The sequence below is a fragment of the Schistocerca gregaria genome, chromosome 1 (assembly GCF_023897955.1).
Source record: "Schistocerca gregaria isolate iqSchGreg1 chromosome 1, iqSchGreg1.2, whole genome shotgun sequence".
NCBI classification, from domain to species: domain Eukaryota; kingdom Metazoa; phylum Arthropoda; class Insecta; order Orthoptera; family Acrididae; genus Schistocerca; species Schistocerca gregaria.
In genome coordinates this window covers 1,075,974,748-1,075,996,775 of record NC_064920.1, presented here as the reverse complement: position 1 = coordinate 1,075,996,775, position 22,028 = coordinate 1,075,974,748, and the positions used below count along the sequence as shown (strand labels likewise).

General features: G+C 41.4%; 1 protein-coding gene across 5 annotated transcripts in view; it reads right to left on the bottom strand.

Annotated features, from left to right (window-relative positions):
• Nucleotides 1-924: 924 nt before the first annotated feature.
• The window catches only part of LOC126281688 (caspase-1-like), a 210,537-nt gene continuing 189,433 nt past the window's right edge, over nt 925-22,028 (bottom strand). For all 5 annotated transcript variants that reach the window (XM_049980857.1, XM_049980879.1, XM_049980874.1 and 2 more), the window contains one exon: nt 925-3,200. In XM_049980857.1, coding sequence (XP_049836814.1) covers nt 2,971-3,200 — 230 coding nt within the window. In that variant the 3' untranslated portion in view covers nt 925-2,970. The remainder of the gene's footprint in view (nt 3,201-22,028) is intronic.

Here is a 22,028-nt window from a genome sequence, read left to right as displayed (position 1 = left end):
GATCACTAAAGATCTGAACTTTAATTTTCACATTCATGTACTCATATTACTTAATGGTACAAAAAATTATTCTCTGAGGGGCAAAAAACAAATAAAAGAGCAAGGCACTGAATATCCTGTGATTATCTTGATTAAGAATATCTTATGTTTCTCTCTTCAGAAATACTATTCACTCTTGTTCACATTAGTATCTAAATGGAATATTGTGGCTGAGAAACCAAGCAGCAATACTTTGTCTTGACAGTTCTGACACCAGTACCTATCTACTACTATTTATTATGTCATAAGTTTTTTCTGTGAACATCAGTCAAGAATTACCTTTAGTTGCATGTATTATGTATAACATGCCCCAGCAATAAGTATTGAAATGGGTTCACTTAACCTAAATATGACATCAAAAATATTATTGTTGGAATGTATCAGTTGGCTCTAACAATACATAAATTTGTAAATTTAAAAGTTTTGTATAAATAAATACATTATATGCTGATATTGTAACAAAAACCTATCGAACAACACAGTACATGTGCACTTATTTTTACAAATTAAGAGAAAAATCTGGCTGAATGCTTAAATATAAGAGTAAGAGGCAAGAGGCTGCCATGTGTGTCCTTAATGAAAACAAAAGAGTTATTGGAATCTAAATTTTCCATGACAACAGATAGAATTAGAAATTTAATAGTTGTTTATAAAAGCGAAGATGAAAATATTAGCTATCCTGCAAGGTTTAATAGCCAAAACGGTGTCTAAAACAACGGAATGTACTCATCGAAAAAATCACACAATTTTGAAAAGCTTTTGCATTTAAAACGAAAATTCCTTACCGATATGAAAGGACAATGTCCTACAGCTTTTTTTTCCAAAACTAAAAAATAATCATAACAACAGAGGCGTAGGTAAATATAATGAACAAAGCCTTAGAGAAATGAGTCCAAACTATATTATTTATTTACTGTACAACCCACCAGAAAAAATGCATTAATTCTTTTCTTAAGCGACCACAAACTTTGGTGTCAAATCCATACACGCGCAATCAAACTTTAGATATTTATAATGTAAAAATATCAGTGAATTAACTCAAGTTCACTAAAATAATTTTTGACTAACATTACTGTAAAAATCTAGTGTTTTCATTTGTTTGTTGAACATCTACCAAGACCCACCGCAGTGCCTTGTGGAGATAGATTGAAAATATTAATTATTTCACACAATCTAAGTGGAGGTTCTTAGTATAAATTAATAAATTAGTAATACAATTCGCAAATATGGGTAATATAAATTGATAACTAATATCATCCCGTATTAGAGGATTTGCTAACCTTTAGCACATTAAAACATGCTGTGGATTTATGTCACATATTATGAAGGAAATCAGAGATGCAAAAGAAGAAACCACAGAATAACATAGTAATTCTCATACACAAAACATGTCTATGGGAAAAGTGATAGATGTTCTTCAGACCTCTACTAAAGGTGCAGTCATTTTTACTGAAGGCAGAAAATCCAAATCATTGTTGCTGAATGCTTTCCCCCAATTAGTTTATTAACCCCAATGCCGGATTCTGCGGTGTTTTCCAAGAAACTTCAATGACGAGCAACGAATATTGGCATATATGACACTGCCGTATCGTTTTGATGTATGCAGCAAGAAAATATTGCCATATAATTACCATCAGCTGAGAAAGTATTGGCCGCCCGGTGTGGCCAAGCGGTTCTAGGCGCTTCAGTCTGGAACCACGCGACCGCTACGGTCGCAGGTTCGAATCCTGCCTGGTGCATGGATATGTGTGATATCCTTAGGTTAGTTAGGTTTAAGTAGTTCTAAGTTCCAGGGGCCTGATGACCTCAGATGTTAAGTCCCATAGTGCTCATAGCCATTTGAACCAGTAGAGAAAGTATTTAAAGTAACATATCGATATTTCATTTGTCATGTATCATGTTTGGGAATTAGAAACGGCGGATTTCAATTAAAGTAAGACACGTGAACATATTTATTTCTGGTAAACCTGGTTTTATCTATCAAAAACTGGAAAATCAATGTTCCGAGCTCAATACGGACATGTAAAGTATAGAATCCGTCTTAATTAAGAAACGGTACCTCTCATTTGGAAAATTAAAACTTCTACTTGTGGATTTCAGTGATAATAGCGCCATCTAGCAGGAAACACAGACCACCACATAATGCCCACCATTTATGTGAACACATTTGTTAAATGATAACATTTTTACGTTATTCACAAAAAGGAGAGTCTAAGCATTTGAGACGTATTGTTATAGAAAGATGGTGAAAAGCTTGCTGAGTGATGGGATAATGAATGACGAGGTTGTCAGTAGGACAGCAGAGGAAAATAAGGTGAGGAAAACACTAACAGCAATACAGAATATGGCGTGAAATATGTTGAGATATCTGAAAATAGCTTGTAAGGTACTGGATGGAACTGCAGACATAAAATATTGTAAATAGGAAGATACACATTAAATAATAAAGCACAACGGAGGTAAGTGCTACTCTGAGATAAAGAGATTTACTTAGGAGAGGAAATCGATATGGGAAACATAAAATTAGTCAGAAGCGAGATGATACAAAACTAAAGCAGAGTTAAACATAACATAAAGTACGTTCCTGTATAAATAGTCATCCCACAGATATATTTAAGTAATAAATAAGTATCCTGTACATCAATTTAGTCTATATTGTTATACTGTATCATACACATGGTTCATAAAAAACTGAGTTACATAAAAAACTTGAAAAATTAAATAAACTGAATTAAATAAAAACTGAAAAATTAGATAAATTGTAGTGTGTCTTAAGTTCCACAAAACGAGCTAAATTCAATCAGAAATAGCAAGTAATCTATCAAACAGTGTGAGATATTTGACGATGATTTTGCGGAGCCTGTCCTCCGTGACACGACAGACTCTTTCTGTAGTGCCGAGTCGAGGGCAGCGACGCCAGGGATGGCCGCCCTACCGGAATCGGAGGCGACGCGTCAGAGACGACGTGAAGGATGGAGCCTGCACCATGCCCTGCAGGCGTGGCTCCGACTTGTTCTTGACACGAAACTCCTGACCCACTACGCGATTCACTTCAGTGAGCAACGACATGAGGTCCATGGTTTTGCCGTGCTCTTTCAGGTGGGAACATAGTGTCTGCACGTACCATGAACCGTTTTTTGTGTTGAGGTAGGAGTACAAACCTGCAACATCATAAAAATACCTTCTTGTGAAACCAAACCACATACTTCTGTTCTAAGAGAAACATTTACCCAAAAAGCTCTAAAAAAAGGGGTAAGACGAGTCGAAACCATACATTAACTAGTGCACCCGGCATTGCTGCGCAGCTGCTGAATATGTTTTGGGATTGCATATACAGGATGTCCAAAAAGACTTTCACTGCTTACATAAATTGATAACTCAGGCTAGACGTAAGATGCAAATATGAAACTTGTGTCTAACTGTTTACAACTATCAGAGTTTTTTTTCTGTTTTATGTTCGCAGTACGTAAGTAGTGGATGAGGTGCGGTGCCCAAGAAGCCATGTTAACCAGTCAGGAGAAGGCACAGTGCGTCCTGTGGCACCATGAGACACGATCACCAACCACAGTGCAGAGACACTTCCAGACAACATTTGGAAGGAATCCACCTGATGTCAAGAGCATTAAAGCCTGTTATGAGAAGTTCAAGAACACAGGATTGGTTGCTCACCTTCCGACGTCTGGTCGACCAAGAACCTCAGCAGACAGGGTGGAAGCTGTAAGGCAGTCTTTTCTGCGAAGTCCGAAGAAATCGGTACGCAGGGCCTCACGTGAATTACAGATGCCAAAAGCTCTCTCCACGAAATTTTACACAAACGTTTATTGGTTTGTTGGGTTTGTGGGAAGAGACGAAACTGCGAGGTCATCGGTGTCGTCGGATCATGGAAGGACGGGGAAGGAAGTCAGCCGTGCCCATTCAGATGAACCATACCGGCATTCACCTGGAGCGATTTAGGGAACTCACGGAAAACCTAAATCAGGATGGCCGGACGCGGGATTGAACCGTCGTCCTCCCGAATGCGAGTCCAGTGTGCTAACCACTGCGCCACCTCGCTCGGTCACAAAGGTTTACTGCGACCATTTTTGTCAGTGGAGTAGTGAATCGCCATAATGTGCGCATTTGGGGTTCGCAACCTCCATGACCTCGCCAGGCAGTCCAAAGGTGAATGTTTGGTGCGCGCTACTACATGATTGAATTATCGGACCATTCTCTGCGCCCATTTGCAGTGTATCTAGACAGTTGCAACTGTATGCTGTTTATCAGCTGCTTCAGTATCACCCCAATGTCTTGTTTCAGCAAGACAATGCACCGCCTAATTGGGGTTTGGACGTCCGTGCCTATCTCAATATGACCTTTCCTGGGCGATGGATTGGTCGTGATGGGCCAACGGTTTGGCATCCACGCTCTCCTGACCTAACCCCATTATACGTCTTTTTATGGGGTTATGTCAAGGACGAGGTCTACCAAACACGTGTACCCGATCTTGAAACCCTGCGCGCAACAGATAACCACAGTCGTTGAATCGATCCCTCCAGTGGTGTTGGCTAATGAGTGGACGGAAACTGAATATCGCCTAGATGTGCTACGTGCTACCAAGGGTGCTCATGTGCAATTTTACTGATGTGTGGAAAAAACTTTGATCGTTTGTAAACAATTAGACTTCAGTTTCATATTTGTATCTTACTTCTAGCCTGAGTTATCAATTTATGTAATCAGGGAAAGGCTTTTCGGACACCCTGTACAGCCTGAAATTTCTTGCGTCCCTTCTCTCTGCTCATTTTGTCACCCTTACCTCTCTCTCCGTATACCTCACCCCCCTCCCATTCTCCGTCTTCCTGTGAGTAATCCCTCAATCCTCCCACTGAATCCAACTCCTCTTCCCTCTTTCCTGTGCCCACTTTAGAGTGAATATTCAGTAGAGTATCGTGTAAAAATTTGAAGTAAATCGGCCAAGAACTTTTCGAGATTTGTGGTAACTACATACATATTACATATATACGTATACGTTTACTGTATGGATAAATGATGATGGCGTCCTCTTGGGTAAAATATTCCGGAGGTAAAATAGTCGCCTATTCGGATCTCCGGGCGGGGACTACTCAAGAGGATGTCGTTATCAGGAAAAAGAAAACTGGCGTTCTACGGATCGAAGCGTGGAATGTCAGATCCCTTAACCGGGCAGGTAGATTAGAAAATTTAAAAAGGGAAATGGGTAGGTTAAAGTTAGATATAGTTGGAATTAATGAAGTTCGGTGGCAGGAGGAACAAGACTTTTGGTCTGGTGAATACAGGGTTATAAACACAAAATCAAATAGGGGTAATGCCGGAGTAGGTTTAATAATGAATAAAAAATAGGAGTGCGGGTAAGCTACAACGAAAAGCATAGTGAATGCATTATTGTGGCCAACATAGATACGAAGCCCACACCTACTACAGTAGTACAAGTTTATATGCCAACTAGCTCTGCAGATGATGAAGACATTGAAGAAATGTATGATGAGATGAACGAAATTATTCAGGTAGTGAAGGGAGACGAAAATGTAATAGTCATGGGTGACTGGAATTCGGCAGTAGGAAAAGGGAGAGAAGGAAACATAGTAGGTGAATATGGATTGGGTCTAAGAAATGAAAGAGTAAGCCGCCTGCTAGAATTTTTCACAGAGCACAACTTAATCATAGCTAACACTTGGTTCAAGAATCATGAAAGAAGGTTCTATACATGGAAGAATCCTGGAGATACTGGAAGGTATCAGATAGATTATATAATGGTAAGACAGAGATTTAGGAACCAGGTTTTAAACTGTAAGACATTTCCAGGGCAGATGTGGACTCGGACCACAGTCTATTGGTTACGAACTGTAGGTTAAAACTGAATAAACTGCAAAACGGTGGGAATTTAAGGAGATGTGACCTGGATAAACTGAAAGAACCAGAGGTTGTACAGACATTCAGGGAGAGCATAAGGGAACAATGGACAGGAATGGGCGAAAGAAGTACAGTAGAAGAAGAATGGGTAGCTCTGAGGGATGAAGTAGTGTAGGCAGCAGACGATCAACTAGGTAAAACGACGAGGGCTGGTAGAAATCCTTGGGTAACAGAAGAAATATTGAGCATAATTGATGAAAGGAGAAAATATAAAAATGCAGTAAGAGAAGCAGGCAAAAAGGAATACAAACGTCTCAAAAATGAGATCGACAGGAAGTGCAAAATGGCTAAGCAGGAATGCCTAGAGGCCAAATGTAAGGATGTAGGGGCTTATCTCACTAGAGGTAAAATAGATACTGCCTACAGGAAAATTAAAGAGACCTTTGGAGAAAAGAGAAACATTTGTATGAATATCAAGAGCTCAGATGGAAACACAGTTCTAAGCAAAGAAGGGAGAGCAGAAAGGTGGAAGTAGTATATAGAGGGTCTATAAAAGGGCGATGTACTTGAGGACAATATTATGGAAATGGAAGAGGATGTAGATGAAGATGAAATGGGAGAAACGATACAGCGTGAACAGTGCACTGAAAGACCTGAGTTGAAACAAGACCCCGGGAGTAGAGAGCATTCCATTAGAACTACTGACGGCCTTGGGAGAGCCAGTCCTGACCAACCTCTACCATCTGCTGAGCAAGATGTACGAGACAGGCGAAATACCCTCAGACTTCAAGAAGAATATATTAATTCCAATCCCAAAGAAAGCAGATGTTGACAGATGTGAAAATCACCGAACGATCAGTTTAATAAGTCACAGCTGCAAAATACTAACGCGTATACTTTACAGGCGAATGGAAAAACTGGTCGAGGCCGACCGCGGGGAAGATCAGTTCGGATTCCGTAGCAATGTTGGAACTTGTGAGGCAATACATACCTTACGACTTATCTTAGGAAATATATTAAGGAAAGGCAAACGTACGTTTCTAGCATTGTAGACTTAGAGAAAGCTTTTAACAATGTTGACTGGAATACTCTCTTTCAAATTTAAAGGTGCCAGGGGTAAAATACAGGGAGCGAAAGGCTATTTACAATTTGTACAGAAAACAGATGGCAGTTATAAGAGTCGGGGGACATGAAAGGGAAGCAGCGGTTGGGAAGAGAGTGAGACAGGGTTGTAGCCTGTCCCCGATGTTATTCAATCTGTATATTCAGCAAGCAGTAAAGGAAACAAAAGAAAATTTTTTAGTAGGTATTAAAACCCATGGAGAAGAAATAAAAACTTTTGAGGTTCGCTGATGACATTGTAATTCTATCAGAGTCAGCAAAGGGCTTAGAAGAGCAGTTGAATGGAATGGACAGTGTCTTGAAAGGAGGATATAAGATGAACATCAACAAAAGCAAAACGAGGATAATGGAATGTAGTCGTATTAAGTCGGGTGATGCTGACGGTATTAGATTAGGAAATGAGACATTTAAAGTAGTAAAGGAGTTTTGCTGTTTGGGGAGCAAAATAACTGATGATGCTCGAAGTAGAAAAGATATAAAATGTAGTTTGGCAATGGCAAGGATAGCGTTTCTGAAAAAGGGAAATTTGTTAACATCTAGTATAGATTTAAGTGTCAGGAAGTCGTTTCTGAAAGTATTGGTATGGAGTGTAGCCATGTGTGGAAGTGAAACATGGACAATAAATAGTTTGGACAAGAAGAGAATAAAAGCTTTCGAAATGTACCACAGAAGAATGCTGAAGATTAGATGGGTAGATCACATAACTAATGATGAAGTATTGAATAGAATTGGGGAGAAGAGGGGTATGTGGCACAAGTTGACAAAAAGAAGTGACCAGTTAGTAGGACATGTTCTGAGGAGTCAAGGCATCACAATTTTAGCATTGGAGGGCAGCTTGGAGGGTAAAAATCATAGAGGGAGACCACGAGATGAATACACTAAGCAGATTCAGAAGGATGTGAGTTGCAGTAAGTACTGGGAGATGAAGAAGCTCGCACAGGATAAGGTAGCATGGAGAGCTGCATCAAATCAGTCTCAGGACTGAAAACCACAACAACGACAACAACATGTATACATTATATGTTTTACAAAATCATATAGCCTATGTCCGTCCGAACGTTCTCTAGAGCGACGTGTAAAAATTTTTAGTAAATCTGTCTAAAACTCATCGATATTTGCGACAACAACTTTCCCCCTAAATGAAAAAATGGTTAAAATCGCTCCAAGCACTATGGGACTCAACATCTGACGTCATAAGTCCCCTAGACCTAGAGCTACTTAAACCTAACTAACCTAAGGACATCACACACATCCATGCCCGAGGCAGGATTCGAACTTGAGACTGTAGCAGCAGCGCGGTTCCGAACTGAAGCGGCTAGAACCTCTCGGCCACCGCGGCCATCTTTCCCCTACATAAATCACACACACACACACACACACACACACACACACACACACACACACACAACATGTATGTATATGTATAAATATGTTATAAAAATACATAAAGTATCAGTTTAATAACTCACGGCTACAAAATACTAACACGAATCTTTTACAGAGGAATGAAAAACTCGTGGAAGACGACCTCGGGGCAGAACAGTTTGGATTCCGGACAAATGCGGAAACACACAAGGCAATTTCGACCCTACGACTTCTCACACAAGATAGGTTAAGCAAAGGCAAACCTACGTTTATAGCATTTGCAAACTTACAGAAACCTTTTGATAATGTTTACTGGAATGCTCTCTCAAATTTAAAAGGTGGCAGGGGTAAAATACAGAGAGCAATAGGCTATTTACAATTTGTACAGAAACCAGATGGCAGTTATAAGAGTCGAGGGACATGAAAGGGAAGCAGTGGTTGAGAAGGGAGTGGGACAGGATTGTAGTCTGCCCCTGATATTATACAATCTGCATATCGAGTAAGCAGTTAAGGAAATGAAAGAAAAAATTGGATTAGGAATTAAAGTCCACGGAGCAGAAATGAAATCTTTGAGATTTGCCGATGACAATGCAGTTTTGGCAGAGACAGCAAAGGACGTGGAAGAGAGGTTGAACGGAATAGAAGGAGGATATAAGATGAACATCAACAAAAGGAAAACGAGGATAATGGAATGTAGTTAAATAAAATCGGGTGATGCTGAAGGAATTACATTAGGAAATGAGACACTTAAGGTAGTCATTGAGGGAATAGAGTCTTTCGAAATGTCGTGCTGCAGAATAATGCTGAAGATTAGGTGGATAGATCTCGTAACTAACGAGGAGGTAATAGAACTGGGAAGAAGAGGAATTTGTGGCACAACTTGATTAGAAGAAGGGATCGGTTGGTAGGACACCAAAGGCATCATAGGTTCACCAAGTTAGCACTGGAGGGCAGCGTGGAGGGTAAGAATCGTAGAGGGAGACCAAGAGACGAATACACTAAGCAGATTCAGAAGTAGTTAGAGATGAAGAAGTTTGCACAGGATAGAGTAGCATGGAGAGCTGCATCAAACCATTCACTGGACTGCAGACCACAACGACAACATTTTAATGAGAAGTCGCAAAGTGGCTGTGAGGCTTTTCTGTACACACGAGTATGATGTACATAGTGGTTATGATGAAAGTTAGATACTATGCTGTGTGGGTACCCAGCTGTGCGCCACAGGATTTGCGTTATTGGTAGTGTTAGTACCATGTCTTGCCGTTGGGATCCAGTACCGGCGCTGCGCCGTAGGATCGAAGCAAAAACATCAGTGTGCATTACATAGGTGTGGACAAGGTCAGAATGGCTTTACTCAGAAAGCTGTTTTATCGAAACAATAGCAACAGTGCTGCTGCTCTTCGCCACTATCGACGCATTAAAGAAATACGAAGAGGTCCTCTTTCCGCACCAGAATTGTAGAAGATGATTCGGATGATCCAGTTAACTGTCGATTTGGGAATTGCTCCTGGGTGTGGCCGACAGCCGACTGCGCCACCGATGGTTGAAGAAGTTACTATTGCCTTGGCGGAGAATGCCAGAGGCGATGCGCGAACTTGAAAAAGAGCACGAGTTGTGTCACGACAGGTGAACGTTCCATGCTCCCCCGATCGAAAAGAGCTGAGAACAACTGTGAAATTTTATCCAACTGAACTCTGCATTACTCACCAGCGCGTGGTCATCAGCTTGTGCCATCTGACACAGGCACTGAGTATAATTTTCTCTTACGTTTCTTGCAATGGTTGATGACGTATGGCCTGAAACATTTTGTGGATTGATGAAGCACGCTTCAAGGTCATTGGGCAATGAACACTCACAATTGTCGCATTTATGGATAGTCAAGGCCACCCAACGTTCCTCAGGGTCCACTGCATAGTGAGCGCGTCATTGTGTGGTGTTACGTCACGCCATAGTATACGATTGGTCCATTTTCCTTTGAGGAACTCGGAACCTAAGGACCAAGGTTATGCAGCGTCATCGGCACACGTTACTGTGACTTGTTTCGCCAACATGTAATCCCTGCTCTACCTGGGGCCGCTGTTTTGGACACAGCCGTTTTGACGCACGATGGAGGATGGCCTCGCATTGCTCGTGAGGTCACTCGGTTACTCGTGTAACACATTTGGAGAAAATGAATCATTGGCAGATCCTTCCAAACCGCGTGGCCACCAAGGGCACCAGGTTTAAGCCGGTGAGATTGCTGTCTGTGGAATTACCTGAAGGATAGGGTTCATCAGCTGGACACTAGCACACGTTCGAGATTAAAGATGAACATAGCAAGGGAGGTAGACAGCGTCCCACCTGAGCAATAGAGCAATCGTTAGTGCGGTTATAGACTGTCGTGGACGCAGATGGTCGTCACCATGAACAACGTTTGTAACGTGGAACATAAACATGTCACGTGTTACCGTCTCATGTTATTTCTCTTCCAGATGCCGTTATAAAAGTTTCTACGAAGTTTCACTGTCCTACGATCATTCATTTGTCATGGGGGCCCTCCCAAGTAGCGTGTTAATTATAACCATCCTGAATGTAATTGTCTTTATGATTGAATGGTAGCTATTTTGTAAACAGTCAACTTGAATAAGCAGGCATAAGGTCGTATAAGACCTATAAAGGACAGAAAGGTCTTTTCTAGTAGTCGTTTGTTTGCAGTCTTTTATAATGATTGGCTGTTGAGTTGGATTGTGTGGTCAGAGAGCCGCGAGGGTCGAGTTAGCGTTCGTTGGACGCGGAATATTTCTTGTGACCGTGAGTTGAACACTACAAAATATCTGGGGACAGAATAATCTCGTGAGAGAAAGTTATGAAAATTTAAATTGTGACGGGACTTGAAATATTTGTATGGCTTTCAGTAACTTTTTGGTGAGACTACGCAAATTTTAACACTGGTCAGGACAAGGCAGCTTATAACTATAACAGTTCGTTGCAAGTGTTATTTATTATAGCGCTACTAACTTGGTAGTTGTTTTATGGCGATACTGATTGAGGTGAACACGTTTTAGATTCCCTAGCGACTATCAAAGATATTTCCGGGCTGCCGCACTTACTGATTTCCTGCTGATTTTTGTCAATGCGCTGTTGTGTGGGCTTCCTTCGTGCATGCTAGTGTGTTTCAATGCTCTTCTCATACCACATGTACTACGTTTTGCGCTGTTTAGTCAATTACTGTTCAACTGAATTACCTCATTTAAGACAACCTTCTGCATTTGTGTGGGCATTTACTGAATAAATATTCTTTGAAAATGAACACTGAACTATTTGTTATATACTTCATTATTATTCTCTTGGACGCGTGCGAGTCAGCTGACAAATTTTAAGTGATTTCGCTTACTCTTCTTTCTACAATGGAGTGGCTTATCGAGTGTTTATTTGTTAAAGATTTGGGCTTGAAGCGAGCCATGTTAACACAGTTTTAAGTCGTATATTTACCCACTTCAGTCTGTTGGTAGAGCCGTAACTGAATCGCTTGTCCGATGATGAAGGAAGCTTCGTAGCTTCTGTGTCCTTTTAATCGTCAGTCAGTAACACGTTACTTCTTTTTAACACTTTCCTCTTTCTCTTCTTATCGCCGTCAATCAGTAACGCCACTTTCTTCTCCACTACCTACAGTAATTATTTTTTCAGCACATCCTCTTTTTCTTCCGTAATATGTCCTTATTATTGTATGTGCCGTCAATAAACACAAATTCTTTTTTTCTGCACTATTTATGTCATGGTAATTTACAAATGTTGGATACTACATTAGATGTAATTAATAACATGCTTGTCATAAGAAATACAACTTTTAAAAAATATGTAAGAGAGGCCTACTGCTCCTGATCTTGACAAATCAACACAGTGTCGTCCAGGATACCGAGCAGCATACATAGCACACGCCCGTTGGGCATTTTGATCACAATAGCTGTACATCAACACGATATCGACCTTTTCCGCTGTTGGTAAACGGTCCATTTTATCACGGGTAATGTATCACGAAGCAAATACCGTCCGCACTGGCGGTATGTTACGTGATACCACGTACTTATACGCTTGTGACTATTACAGCGCCATGTATCATAAAGCGAAAAAAGTGGTTCAACTAAAGCATTCATATTTCTTTACGTACTACACGAATATGTGATAAACATGGGGGTACCTACATTTAAAAAAAACGCAATTGATAGCAGACTGAGCTATGGCAGCGCCATCTAGCGGGCTAACCGTAACGCCTTCAAGCTAGACAAGTTTCGGTCATTGTAGTTTTTTCGTTTGACGCATATTTCGTGAGATATTTGACCCGGTCACGATCAATGGACCAGCCATGGATGCGGTACTGTGGAACTGTGTCCATAGCCGAAAACAGTACGACAGTATCTAGTGATGTTTGTACAGATTCCAAACACTAAATAAATTACAGGAAAGTAAGTGTGAATAATTAATGACTATGATGATCGCATTTTTATAGGACCTTCCCTCAATCCCCCTCCCCACCCCCTTCCCTCCCTCCCTCTTGCTGAGCAGTAATAAAGTTGGAACATTTGAGGCAAAACTTGAAGAACGTTCAGCGTAGAATTTCCCTGTCAGTTTATAGTGTTAGGGGGAGATTTCAGCTTTCCAGCCACAGACTTGGAGAATCAAGTGATTAGGTCAGTATTGCAGCATACTTTATCCTTAAAGTACATTGAAAACTTATACAGAGAATCAGTTCTCAAATATTGCATCTTAGATCTCCTGCTCATGATCGGACACAAACTTTCGGATTCAGCGTAGAACAGGGAGTCAGTGTTCTTAAGGCCGTTATAGCATTAATGACTAAGGGTATAGCTAGTAATCTAAACAAAGGTAAGAAGTGATTTCCACTTAGTAAGTACAACAACAAACAGATTCAGATTAATTTATCAGTCAGCACGAAACATTCATCACTGAGATTGTTAATATTTAGTACAACTAGAAAAAACGAGAGGGTATCATAGAATTCGCCTTAGACAGGTACATTAGCATAGTCGTGAGATATGAGAAAGATCCGCACCCCCTTCAGATTTAGTTATAAGTTGGCACAGTGGATAGGCCTTGAAAAACTGAACACAGATCAGTCGAGAAAACAGGAAGAAGTTGTGTGGAACTATGAAAAAATAAGCAAAATATACAAACTGAGTAGTCCATGCGCAAGACAGGCAACATCAAGGGCAGTCTGAGCTCAAGAGCGCCGTGATCTCGTGGTTAGCGTGAGCATATGGGGACCGAGAAGTCATTGGTTCAAGTCTTCCCTAGAGTGAAGAGTTTACTTTCTTTATCTTCACAAAGTTATGATCTCTCCTTTTTTTTAAATCTCATTTCATTCGGCTTCGTTCGTTGCATCTGCTCGGGGCGAACGTCGTAAGACATCCGTTTAAGTTCGTTGTTGATCGATTAACTCAGCTTTTATTTATTACAGAAGGCAATTAACGCTCTGACCGAACACGCTGAGCTCCCGTGCTTGGGACCGTTTGTTCATTGACGTCTCTGTTCACTGTAATAAGTTTATTGACTGTGTTTTGCGACCGCACCCCAAAACCGTGCGATTAGTAGACAAAAGGACGTGCCTTTCCAATGGGAACCGAAAACATTTGATCGCAAGGTCATAGGTCAACCGATTCCTCCACAGGAAAACACGTCTCATATATTCTATACGACACTGGTGACGGAATGTGCGTCACATGACAGGAGAATGTTGTCGAACCACCTAACTTGTACACTTGGCGAATGGGTAAAAGGATTCTTCTACCTTGCCTGATTTAGGTTTCCTTGTGGATGTGATAATCACTCCCAAAAACGTGATGAAAACATAAGTTTGTCACATAAACTGAAAATAGAAAATTAAGCCTTTCAGTCGAGGGAAGACTTGAACCAAGGACCTCTCGTTCCGCAGCTGCTCACGCTAACCACGTGACCACGGAGCTCCTGACCTCATCTTCTCCTTGATGTTGCATATCTTACGCATGGACTACTCAGTTTGTATATTTTGCTTATTTTTTCATAGTTCCACACAACTTCTTCCTGTTTTCTCGATTAATCTGTGTTCAGTTTTTCAAGGCCTATCCATTGTGCCGACGTATAACTATATCTGAGAGGGGTGCGATGGAGAAGTGCCCTTGTGAATAAAAATTAAATCACTTGTCGTGGCTAATTCAGTGTTGCATAAGCAGGTCAGACCAGAGATGACTGAATGTTATTGTACTGAGGATTGCTGCTGAAACAACAGGAACTGCGCTAAGGTGCGAGGTACTTACTGGACTGGAGAATGCAGCCAGGGTGGAAATATCGATGACGTAGCAGGAAGACGCAGCCATTGCAATGTCAATGGCCTACTTATTTCATACCTGGGCCTTGGACTTGTTGAGGCTAACGTGATAAAACCGTGCTGTAGTAAAACATGTAGCCCGTATTTTTAGTGAAAAATATTTGCGTCTGCTAGTCTCCAGCACGAGGAGGCGCTCCACAAGTCCACGAGTCCACCGGTTGATAGGTCAACCAGTCGCCCTGTCTGGACTCTGTCACTAATAGCTGCAGCCTTGCTGCTGGTGCCAAGTCCGACACTGTGAACCACAGCGTCCTAGCCCGGCAGACCACTTGGAGGACTTTTTCAGTTGCTGTCAGTCCTCCACCACAGAGGTCTCTGGCTGTCGTTGAAGATCGTGTTGCCGTTCACCTACCGTCGCTTGTGCAGGCAAATTCGTGGCTGCCCATCCCTGCCCTGGGTCGTCATTGCTGTGCTGAGATGCTCCTTCTACACTGGGTCCATGCCACGATCTCGTGCGCCAAGGTGCATCTCATATGGGATTACTTGACTGCTTGACTTTCTCTAGGCAACGTGGCTGTTGCATAGGATAACGACTTGCTAGTTCAACATCCTTGTCTTCCCACTGATTTCGGTGCTCCCTTGTCTGTGCGACACCACTGTGTCACGTGCTGAGCACAGCACCTTCTCCATCGGCTGTGTACAGATTATGTCCAATGGCGTGTACCTCTCTGGGTATCGACTCGTATATTGTTGCATTAATAAATGTGTACTTTTGTCAATACTGTTTCACTGATGACGCACGTGACGTGTACAAGGCAACCTCTCACCGCCTCATGGCTACCCTGAGTTGGGAACCATCCCATTCCACCACCCACCATGGAGACCACCTCAAGCGCTACAGTAAGATAAGCCACGCGTCACCATCCAATTAATTCTAAAGAAAGCTCTATCTACCGATCTGATAGAAAATCCTCATAAGTTCTAGTCTTATATTAAACCAGAAAACGAATCAGTGCCATCCGTTCAGGAACTATGTGCTCATAAGGTCATCTAAACGAAAAATCAAAGAGAGAAGTACAAACTATGAAATTCCTCTTTTCAAAATTGATTCAAAGAGGAAAATCCTACAGCAGCCCTCCTTTGCACAGTCCCGTAAACCTCAGAACTATAGACAAATGTCGAAATAAGTGGACACAGGAAGAAATTCGACTGACGTCACTATACAGAGGAAAGGGGGATGGACATGTTGGAATACTAGTATGATACAAGACAGAGTACGTGAAAGAACTTGTGCCAGTTTTAGCTGCAGCGTACCATAGGTCGACGGGAGAGCGAAGTATTGCTAGAGCTTGTAAACACAGGTAATTCTCGTTTTCAATACGTACGAAACTTTGGGACCATCTCCCACCACATCATCGTCTACTGCCTGTTCTCTTTCTATAAGATTGTCATCAACTCCGTTTCTTTTGTACGCTCATCAAAACACGTATTGCATCACCCCAGTTCCCAGAACTTCTGAAGATAAACATTGTCTGTGGATACTGTATCACAGACAAAGTCCCTTTGACTGTTCAGAGATGTCACTAAACCCGCCCCAAAGATGTCAACAACCATGCATGAGCAGCGCCTATTAGACGGAGGGGGTCCGACAGCCGATCATTTCCATTCATTCCAGCAGGAAGGAGGTACACGGCTAGTGTTGTCTGTAGTTCAACCATGCCTAGATGGTCAATACTCCAGTTCGATCGCGACCGCATTGTTACTTTGTGCCAGGAAGGACTCTTAGCAAGGGAAGTGTCCAGCTGTGAACCAAAGCGATGTTGTTCGGACATGGAGGAGATACAGAGAGACAGGAACATGTCTATGACATGTCTCGATCAGGCCGCCCAAGGGCTACTACTGCAGTGAATGACCGCTACCTATGGATTATGGTTCGGAGGAACCGTGACAGCAACGCCACCATGTTGAATATGCTTTTCGTGCAGCCACAGGACGTCGTGTTATGACTCGAACCGTGCGCAATAGGGTGTATGATGCGCAACTTCACTTCCGACGTCATGGCGAAGTCCGTCTTTGTAACCACGACACCATGCAGCGCGGTACAGATGGGCTCAACAACATGCCGAAAGGACCGCTCAGGATAGGCATCACGTTCTCTTCACCAATGAGTGTCGCATATGCCTTCAACCAGACAATCATCAGAGATGTGTTTGGAGGCAATACGGTCAGACTGAACGCCTTAGACACACTGTCTAGCGAGTGCAGCAAGGTGGAGGTTCTCTGCTGTTTTGGGGTGGCATTACCTACGGCCAACGTACGCCGCTGGTGATCATGGAAGGCGCGTACGTTACGTGAATGCCATCATCCGGGCGATAATGCAACCATATCTGCAGCATATTGGCAAGGCATTTGTCTTCATGGACGACAATTCGTGCCCCCATCATGTACATATTTTGAATGGCTTCCTTCAGGATAACGACATCGCTTGCCTAGAGTGGCCAGCATGTTCTCCAGACATGAACCCTATCGAGCATGCCTTCGATAGATTGAAAAGGGCTGTTTATGGACGACGTGACTCACCAACCGCTCTGAGGGATCTTTGCCGAACCTCCGTTGAGAAGTGTGACAATCTGGACCGACAGTGCCTTCAGGAACATGTGGATAGTATGCAACGACGAATACAGACATGCATCAATGCAAGAGGACGTGCTACCGGTGTATACAGGAATCTGGGCCACCACCTCTGAAGGTCCCGCTGTAAGGTGGTACAACAAGCACTGTATGGTTTTCCTGAGCAATAGAAAGGGCGGAAATGAAGTTTATGTTGATCTCTATTCCAATTTTCTGTACAGGCTCCGGAACTCTCGGAACCTTTGAGTCTTCCCTTCTTCCCTTAGAATTTGTTTGACACTGGAACTCTTTACTGTAAAACAGCTAATTCTCTTTTGTCCTAAGGTCTCTTTATTTATTTATTTATTTATGCTTTTATTTTACCTGGCAAGATAAGGGCCTTAAGGCCCTCTCTTACACCTAACCAGGCATACTCAGATTCAACAAATTTCAGTTTGTACAGAACATTAAGGACATATAACATGTTATACAGTATTAATGTTAAAGAAAAAAATATAGATTATAAAAGTAGTACAACGATAATTACAACAATCAAAAAATAATTATAACAATCGATAATAATAATAATAATAATAATAATAATAGTAATGATTATGTATATGAAAGTAAACATATTTTTCTTTTATAAATGTCAGTCAGTTTATGTTTTCTTTAGGTGGTGTCTATCATCCCCAGAGTCTTGCATGTTTCTGCAGCTTTACATTTCTCCTCTAGTCATTTCTTTCTTGTCATTTTGCAATTTCTATTAATCTCATTTTTTAGACATCCCATGCTATTTCATTTGCTGCATTTCTGTATTTCCTGCTTTCGTCACTTACCTATCTCGTGAGTCATCCAACGATTTTTATTTCAGCCTTGCCTTTTTACTGATTTCATTCTCTTCTGCCTTGAATATTTTGTCTTTCTAAGCTATACATTACTTTTCATTTGTATTCTTTTCGCTATTTTAATCAATTGTTACTTAAAGCTCCATCTGAAACTTTCAGCGACAAGAGTAGGAAAGGAACAGGGCATCAGGGCCAAAACCTGTCAGTGTGTGCTGCCCTTCTTTGTGCGTGATGTCACAACCGAATAAAATATGGTGGTAAGCCACCCTCCCCACCGCCCTCGCATTTCCCAAACCACATTCACCTTTATCTCCCCTCCCTCCACCCTCATACTCCCGCCCCTTTCCTCCATCAAATTCCAGTATGTTACTGTCCATTTATATGAACATCCAACCACAGCCCAGTATTTTACCAGGCATTAAAACGTAACGGAACTGTCGGTATGTGACATCCTAGGGCCATCATCTTGACCGTGTACAGAAGTGTCCAAAGATATGAATTTTGCACCATTTTCAAAAGCATTCGGTTATTTATTAATACATGAAGAATGCATCTTACATGTTAAGCTGCAATTGTCAATGAGCACAGTTCGCTCTTTGTATCACACTTGGTGCCTGGCACAATGGACACTAAAATTAAATATATTCTCATCTAAATTGTATGTATTATTCTTGTATAACACTACAGACTTCATCTTATACAAATAACACGTTAAGAAGGCAGTTGGGATTTCATTTCAGGCCAAAATGTGGCTACGCACGAACGAATCAGTATAAGCGCTATTTCAGGGTGGAATAATATTATAACATTTAATTATTTAGATACCTGTAGTAACACATTCATCCACGAACCTCGTATATCCGACACTTTTGTCTATTTTAATGACATCTTTAATGTGTTCTATCCCTTAAACTACATATTTCCGTTCCACATACCAAGTAAAGTTGATATCTCGAGAATACCTTCTTTGAACCAAAACAAAGGTATTTATTAAAAAATGTAAAGATTACAATTACAGAACACACGCAGGTTCCTTGTCATTATATGACTGGGTAACTACAGACCTGTGTTCGACAACTAATATTCCATCTTTCAACCAAAAATAAAACTGTCTGTGTTATTTATACAATTACTGATTTTTACCTGCAGCTACGCTCCCGCATCAGTAGTTTTCTTAAGGTGAGTTCTTGTGAGTAATTAATCTACTGTAGGTGCAATAATGTCCACACTGCCCTCATGTGTCTGCCTGTTTGGGTAAACATAGATAGTGATGCGCACCCCTCCCCCCCCCCCCTTCCCCATGACCCAGTGGATTATGATGGTCACATACAGCTTTCTTGTCGAGCAGTGCACTGAGAGGGCTTTGAATGTGTATGTTGTTGTTGTGGTCTTCAGTCCGGAGACTGACTGGTTTGATGCAGCTCTCCATGCTACTCCGTCCTGTGCAAGCTTCTTCATCTCCCAGTACTTACTGCAACCTACATCCTTCTGAATCTGCTTAGTGAATTCATCTCTTGGTCTCCCGCTACGATTTTTACCCTCCACGCTGCCCTCCAATGCTAAATTTGTGATCCCTTGATGCCCCGGTCACTTCTTCTCGTCAAGTTGTGCCACAAACTCCTCTTCTCTCCCATTCTATCCAATACCTCCTCATTAATTGCGTGATCTACCCATCTAATCTCTAGCATTCATCTTTAGCACCACATTTCGAAAGCTTCTATTCTCTTCTTGTCTAAGCTATTTATCGTTCACTTTTCACTTCCATACATGGCTACACTCCATACAAATACTTTCAGAAACGACTTCCTGACACTTAAATCTATGCTCGATGTTAACAAATTTCTCTTCTTCAGAAACGCTTTCCTTGCCATTGCAAGTCTACATTTTATATCCTCTCTACTTCGACCATCATCAGTTATTTTGCTCCAAAAATAGCAAAACCCCTTTACTAATTTGACTGTCTAATTTCCTGATCTAATTCCCTCAGCATCACCCGACTTAATTCGAAACATTCCATGATCTTCGTTTCACTTTTGTTAATGTTTATCTTATATCCTCCTTTCAAGACACTGTCCATTCCGTTCAACTGCTCTTCCAAGTCCTTTGCTGTCTCTGACAGAATTACAATGTCATCGTCAAACCTCAAAGTTTTTATTTCTGCTCCATGGATTTTAATACTTACTCCGAATTTTTCTTTTGTTTCCTTTACTGCTTGCTCTATATACAGATTGAATAACACGGGGGAGAGGCTACAACTCTTTCTCACTCCCTTCCCAACCACTACTTCCCTATCATGTCCCTCGACTCTTATAACTGCCATCTGGTTTCTGTACAAATTGTAAATAGCTTTTCGCTCCCTGTATTTTACCCCTGCCACCTTTAGAATTTGAAAGAGAGTATTCCAGTCAACATTGTCAAAAGTCTTCTCTAAGTCTACAAATGCTAGAAACGTACGTTTGCCTTTCCTTAATATATTTTCTAAGATAAGTCGTAAGGTCTGTATTGCCTCACGAGTTCCAACATTTCTACGGAATCCAAACTGATCTTCCCCGAGGTCGACTTCAACTAGTTTTCCCATTCGTCTGTAAAGAATTCGCGATAGTATTTTGCAACTGTGACTTATTAGATTGATATTTCGGTAATTTTCACATCAGTCAACACCTGCTTTCTTTGGGATTGGAATTATTATATTCTTCTTGAAGTCTGAGCGTATTTCGCCTGTCTCATACATCTTGCTCACCAGATGGTAGAGTTTTGTTATGACTGGCTCTCCCAAGGCTGTCAGTAGTTCTAATGGGATGTTGTCTACTCCCGGGGTCTTGTTTCCACACAGGTCTTTCAGTGCTCTGTCAAACTGTTCACGCAGTATCGTATCTCCCATTTCATCTTTATCTACATCCTCTTCCATTTCCATAATATTGTCCTCAAGTACATCGCCCTTGTGTAGACCCTCTATATACTCCTTCCACCTTTCTGCTTTCCCTTCTTGGCTTAGAACTGGGTTTCCATCTGAGCTCTTGATATTCATATAAGTGGTCCTGTAGGCAGTATCTATCTTCCCCCTAGTGGGACAAGCCTCTACATCCTTACATTGGTCCTCTAGCCATCCCTGCTTAGCAGTTTTGCCCTTCCTGTCGATCTTATTTTTGAGACGTTTGTATTCCTTTTTGCCTGCTTCTCTTACTGCATTTTTATATTTTCTCCTTTCATCAATTAAGCTCAATATTTCTTCTGTTACCCAAGGATTTCTACCAGTCTTCGTCTTTTTACCTAGTTGATCGTCTACTGCCTTCACTACTTCATCCCTCAAAGCAACCCATTCTTCTTCTACTGTATTTCTTTCAGCAATTCCTGTCAATTGTTCCCTTATGCAATCCCTGGAACTCTGTACAACCTCTGGTTTAGTCAATTTATCCAGGTCCCATCTCCTTAAATTCACACCTTTTTGCAGTTTCTTCAGTTTTAATCTACAGTTCATAACCAGTAGATTGTGGTCAGAGTCCACATCTGCCCCTGGAAATGTCTTACAGTTTAAAACCTGGTTCCTAAATCTCTGTCTTACCATTATATAATATATCTGATACCTTTTAGTACCTCCAGGGTTCTTCCATGTAGACAACCTTCTTTTATGATTCTTGAACCAAGTGTTAGCTATGATTGATTTATGCTCTGTGAAAAATTCCTCTTTCATTTCTTCCCCCAATCCGTATTCACCTACCATATTTCCTTCTCTTCCTTTTCCGACTCTCGAATTCCAGTCACCTATCACTGTTAAATTTTCTTCTCCCTTCACTACCTGAATAATTTCTTTTATCTCAGCAGACATGTCATCAATTTCTTCGTCATCTGCAGAGCTAGTTGGAATATAAACTACTTCT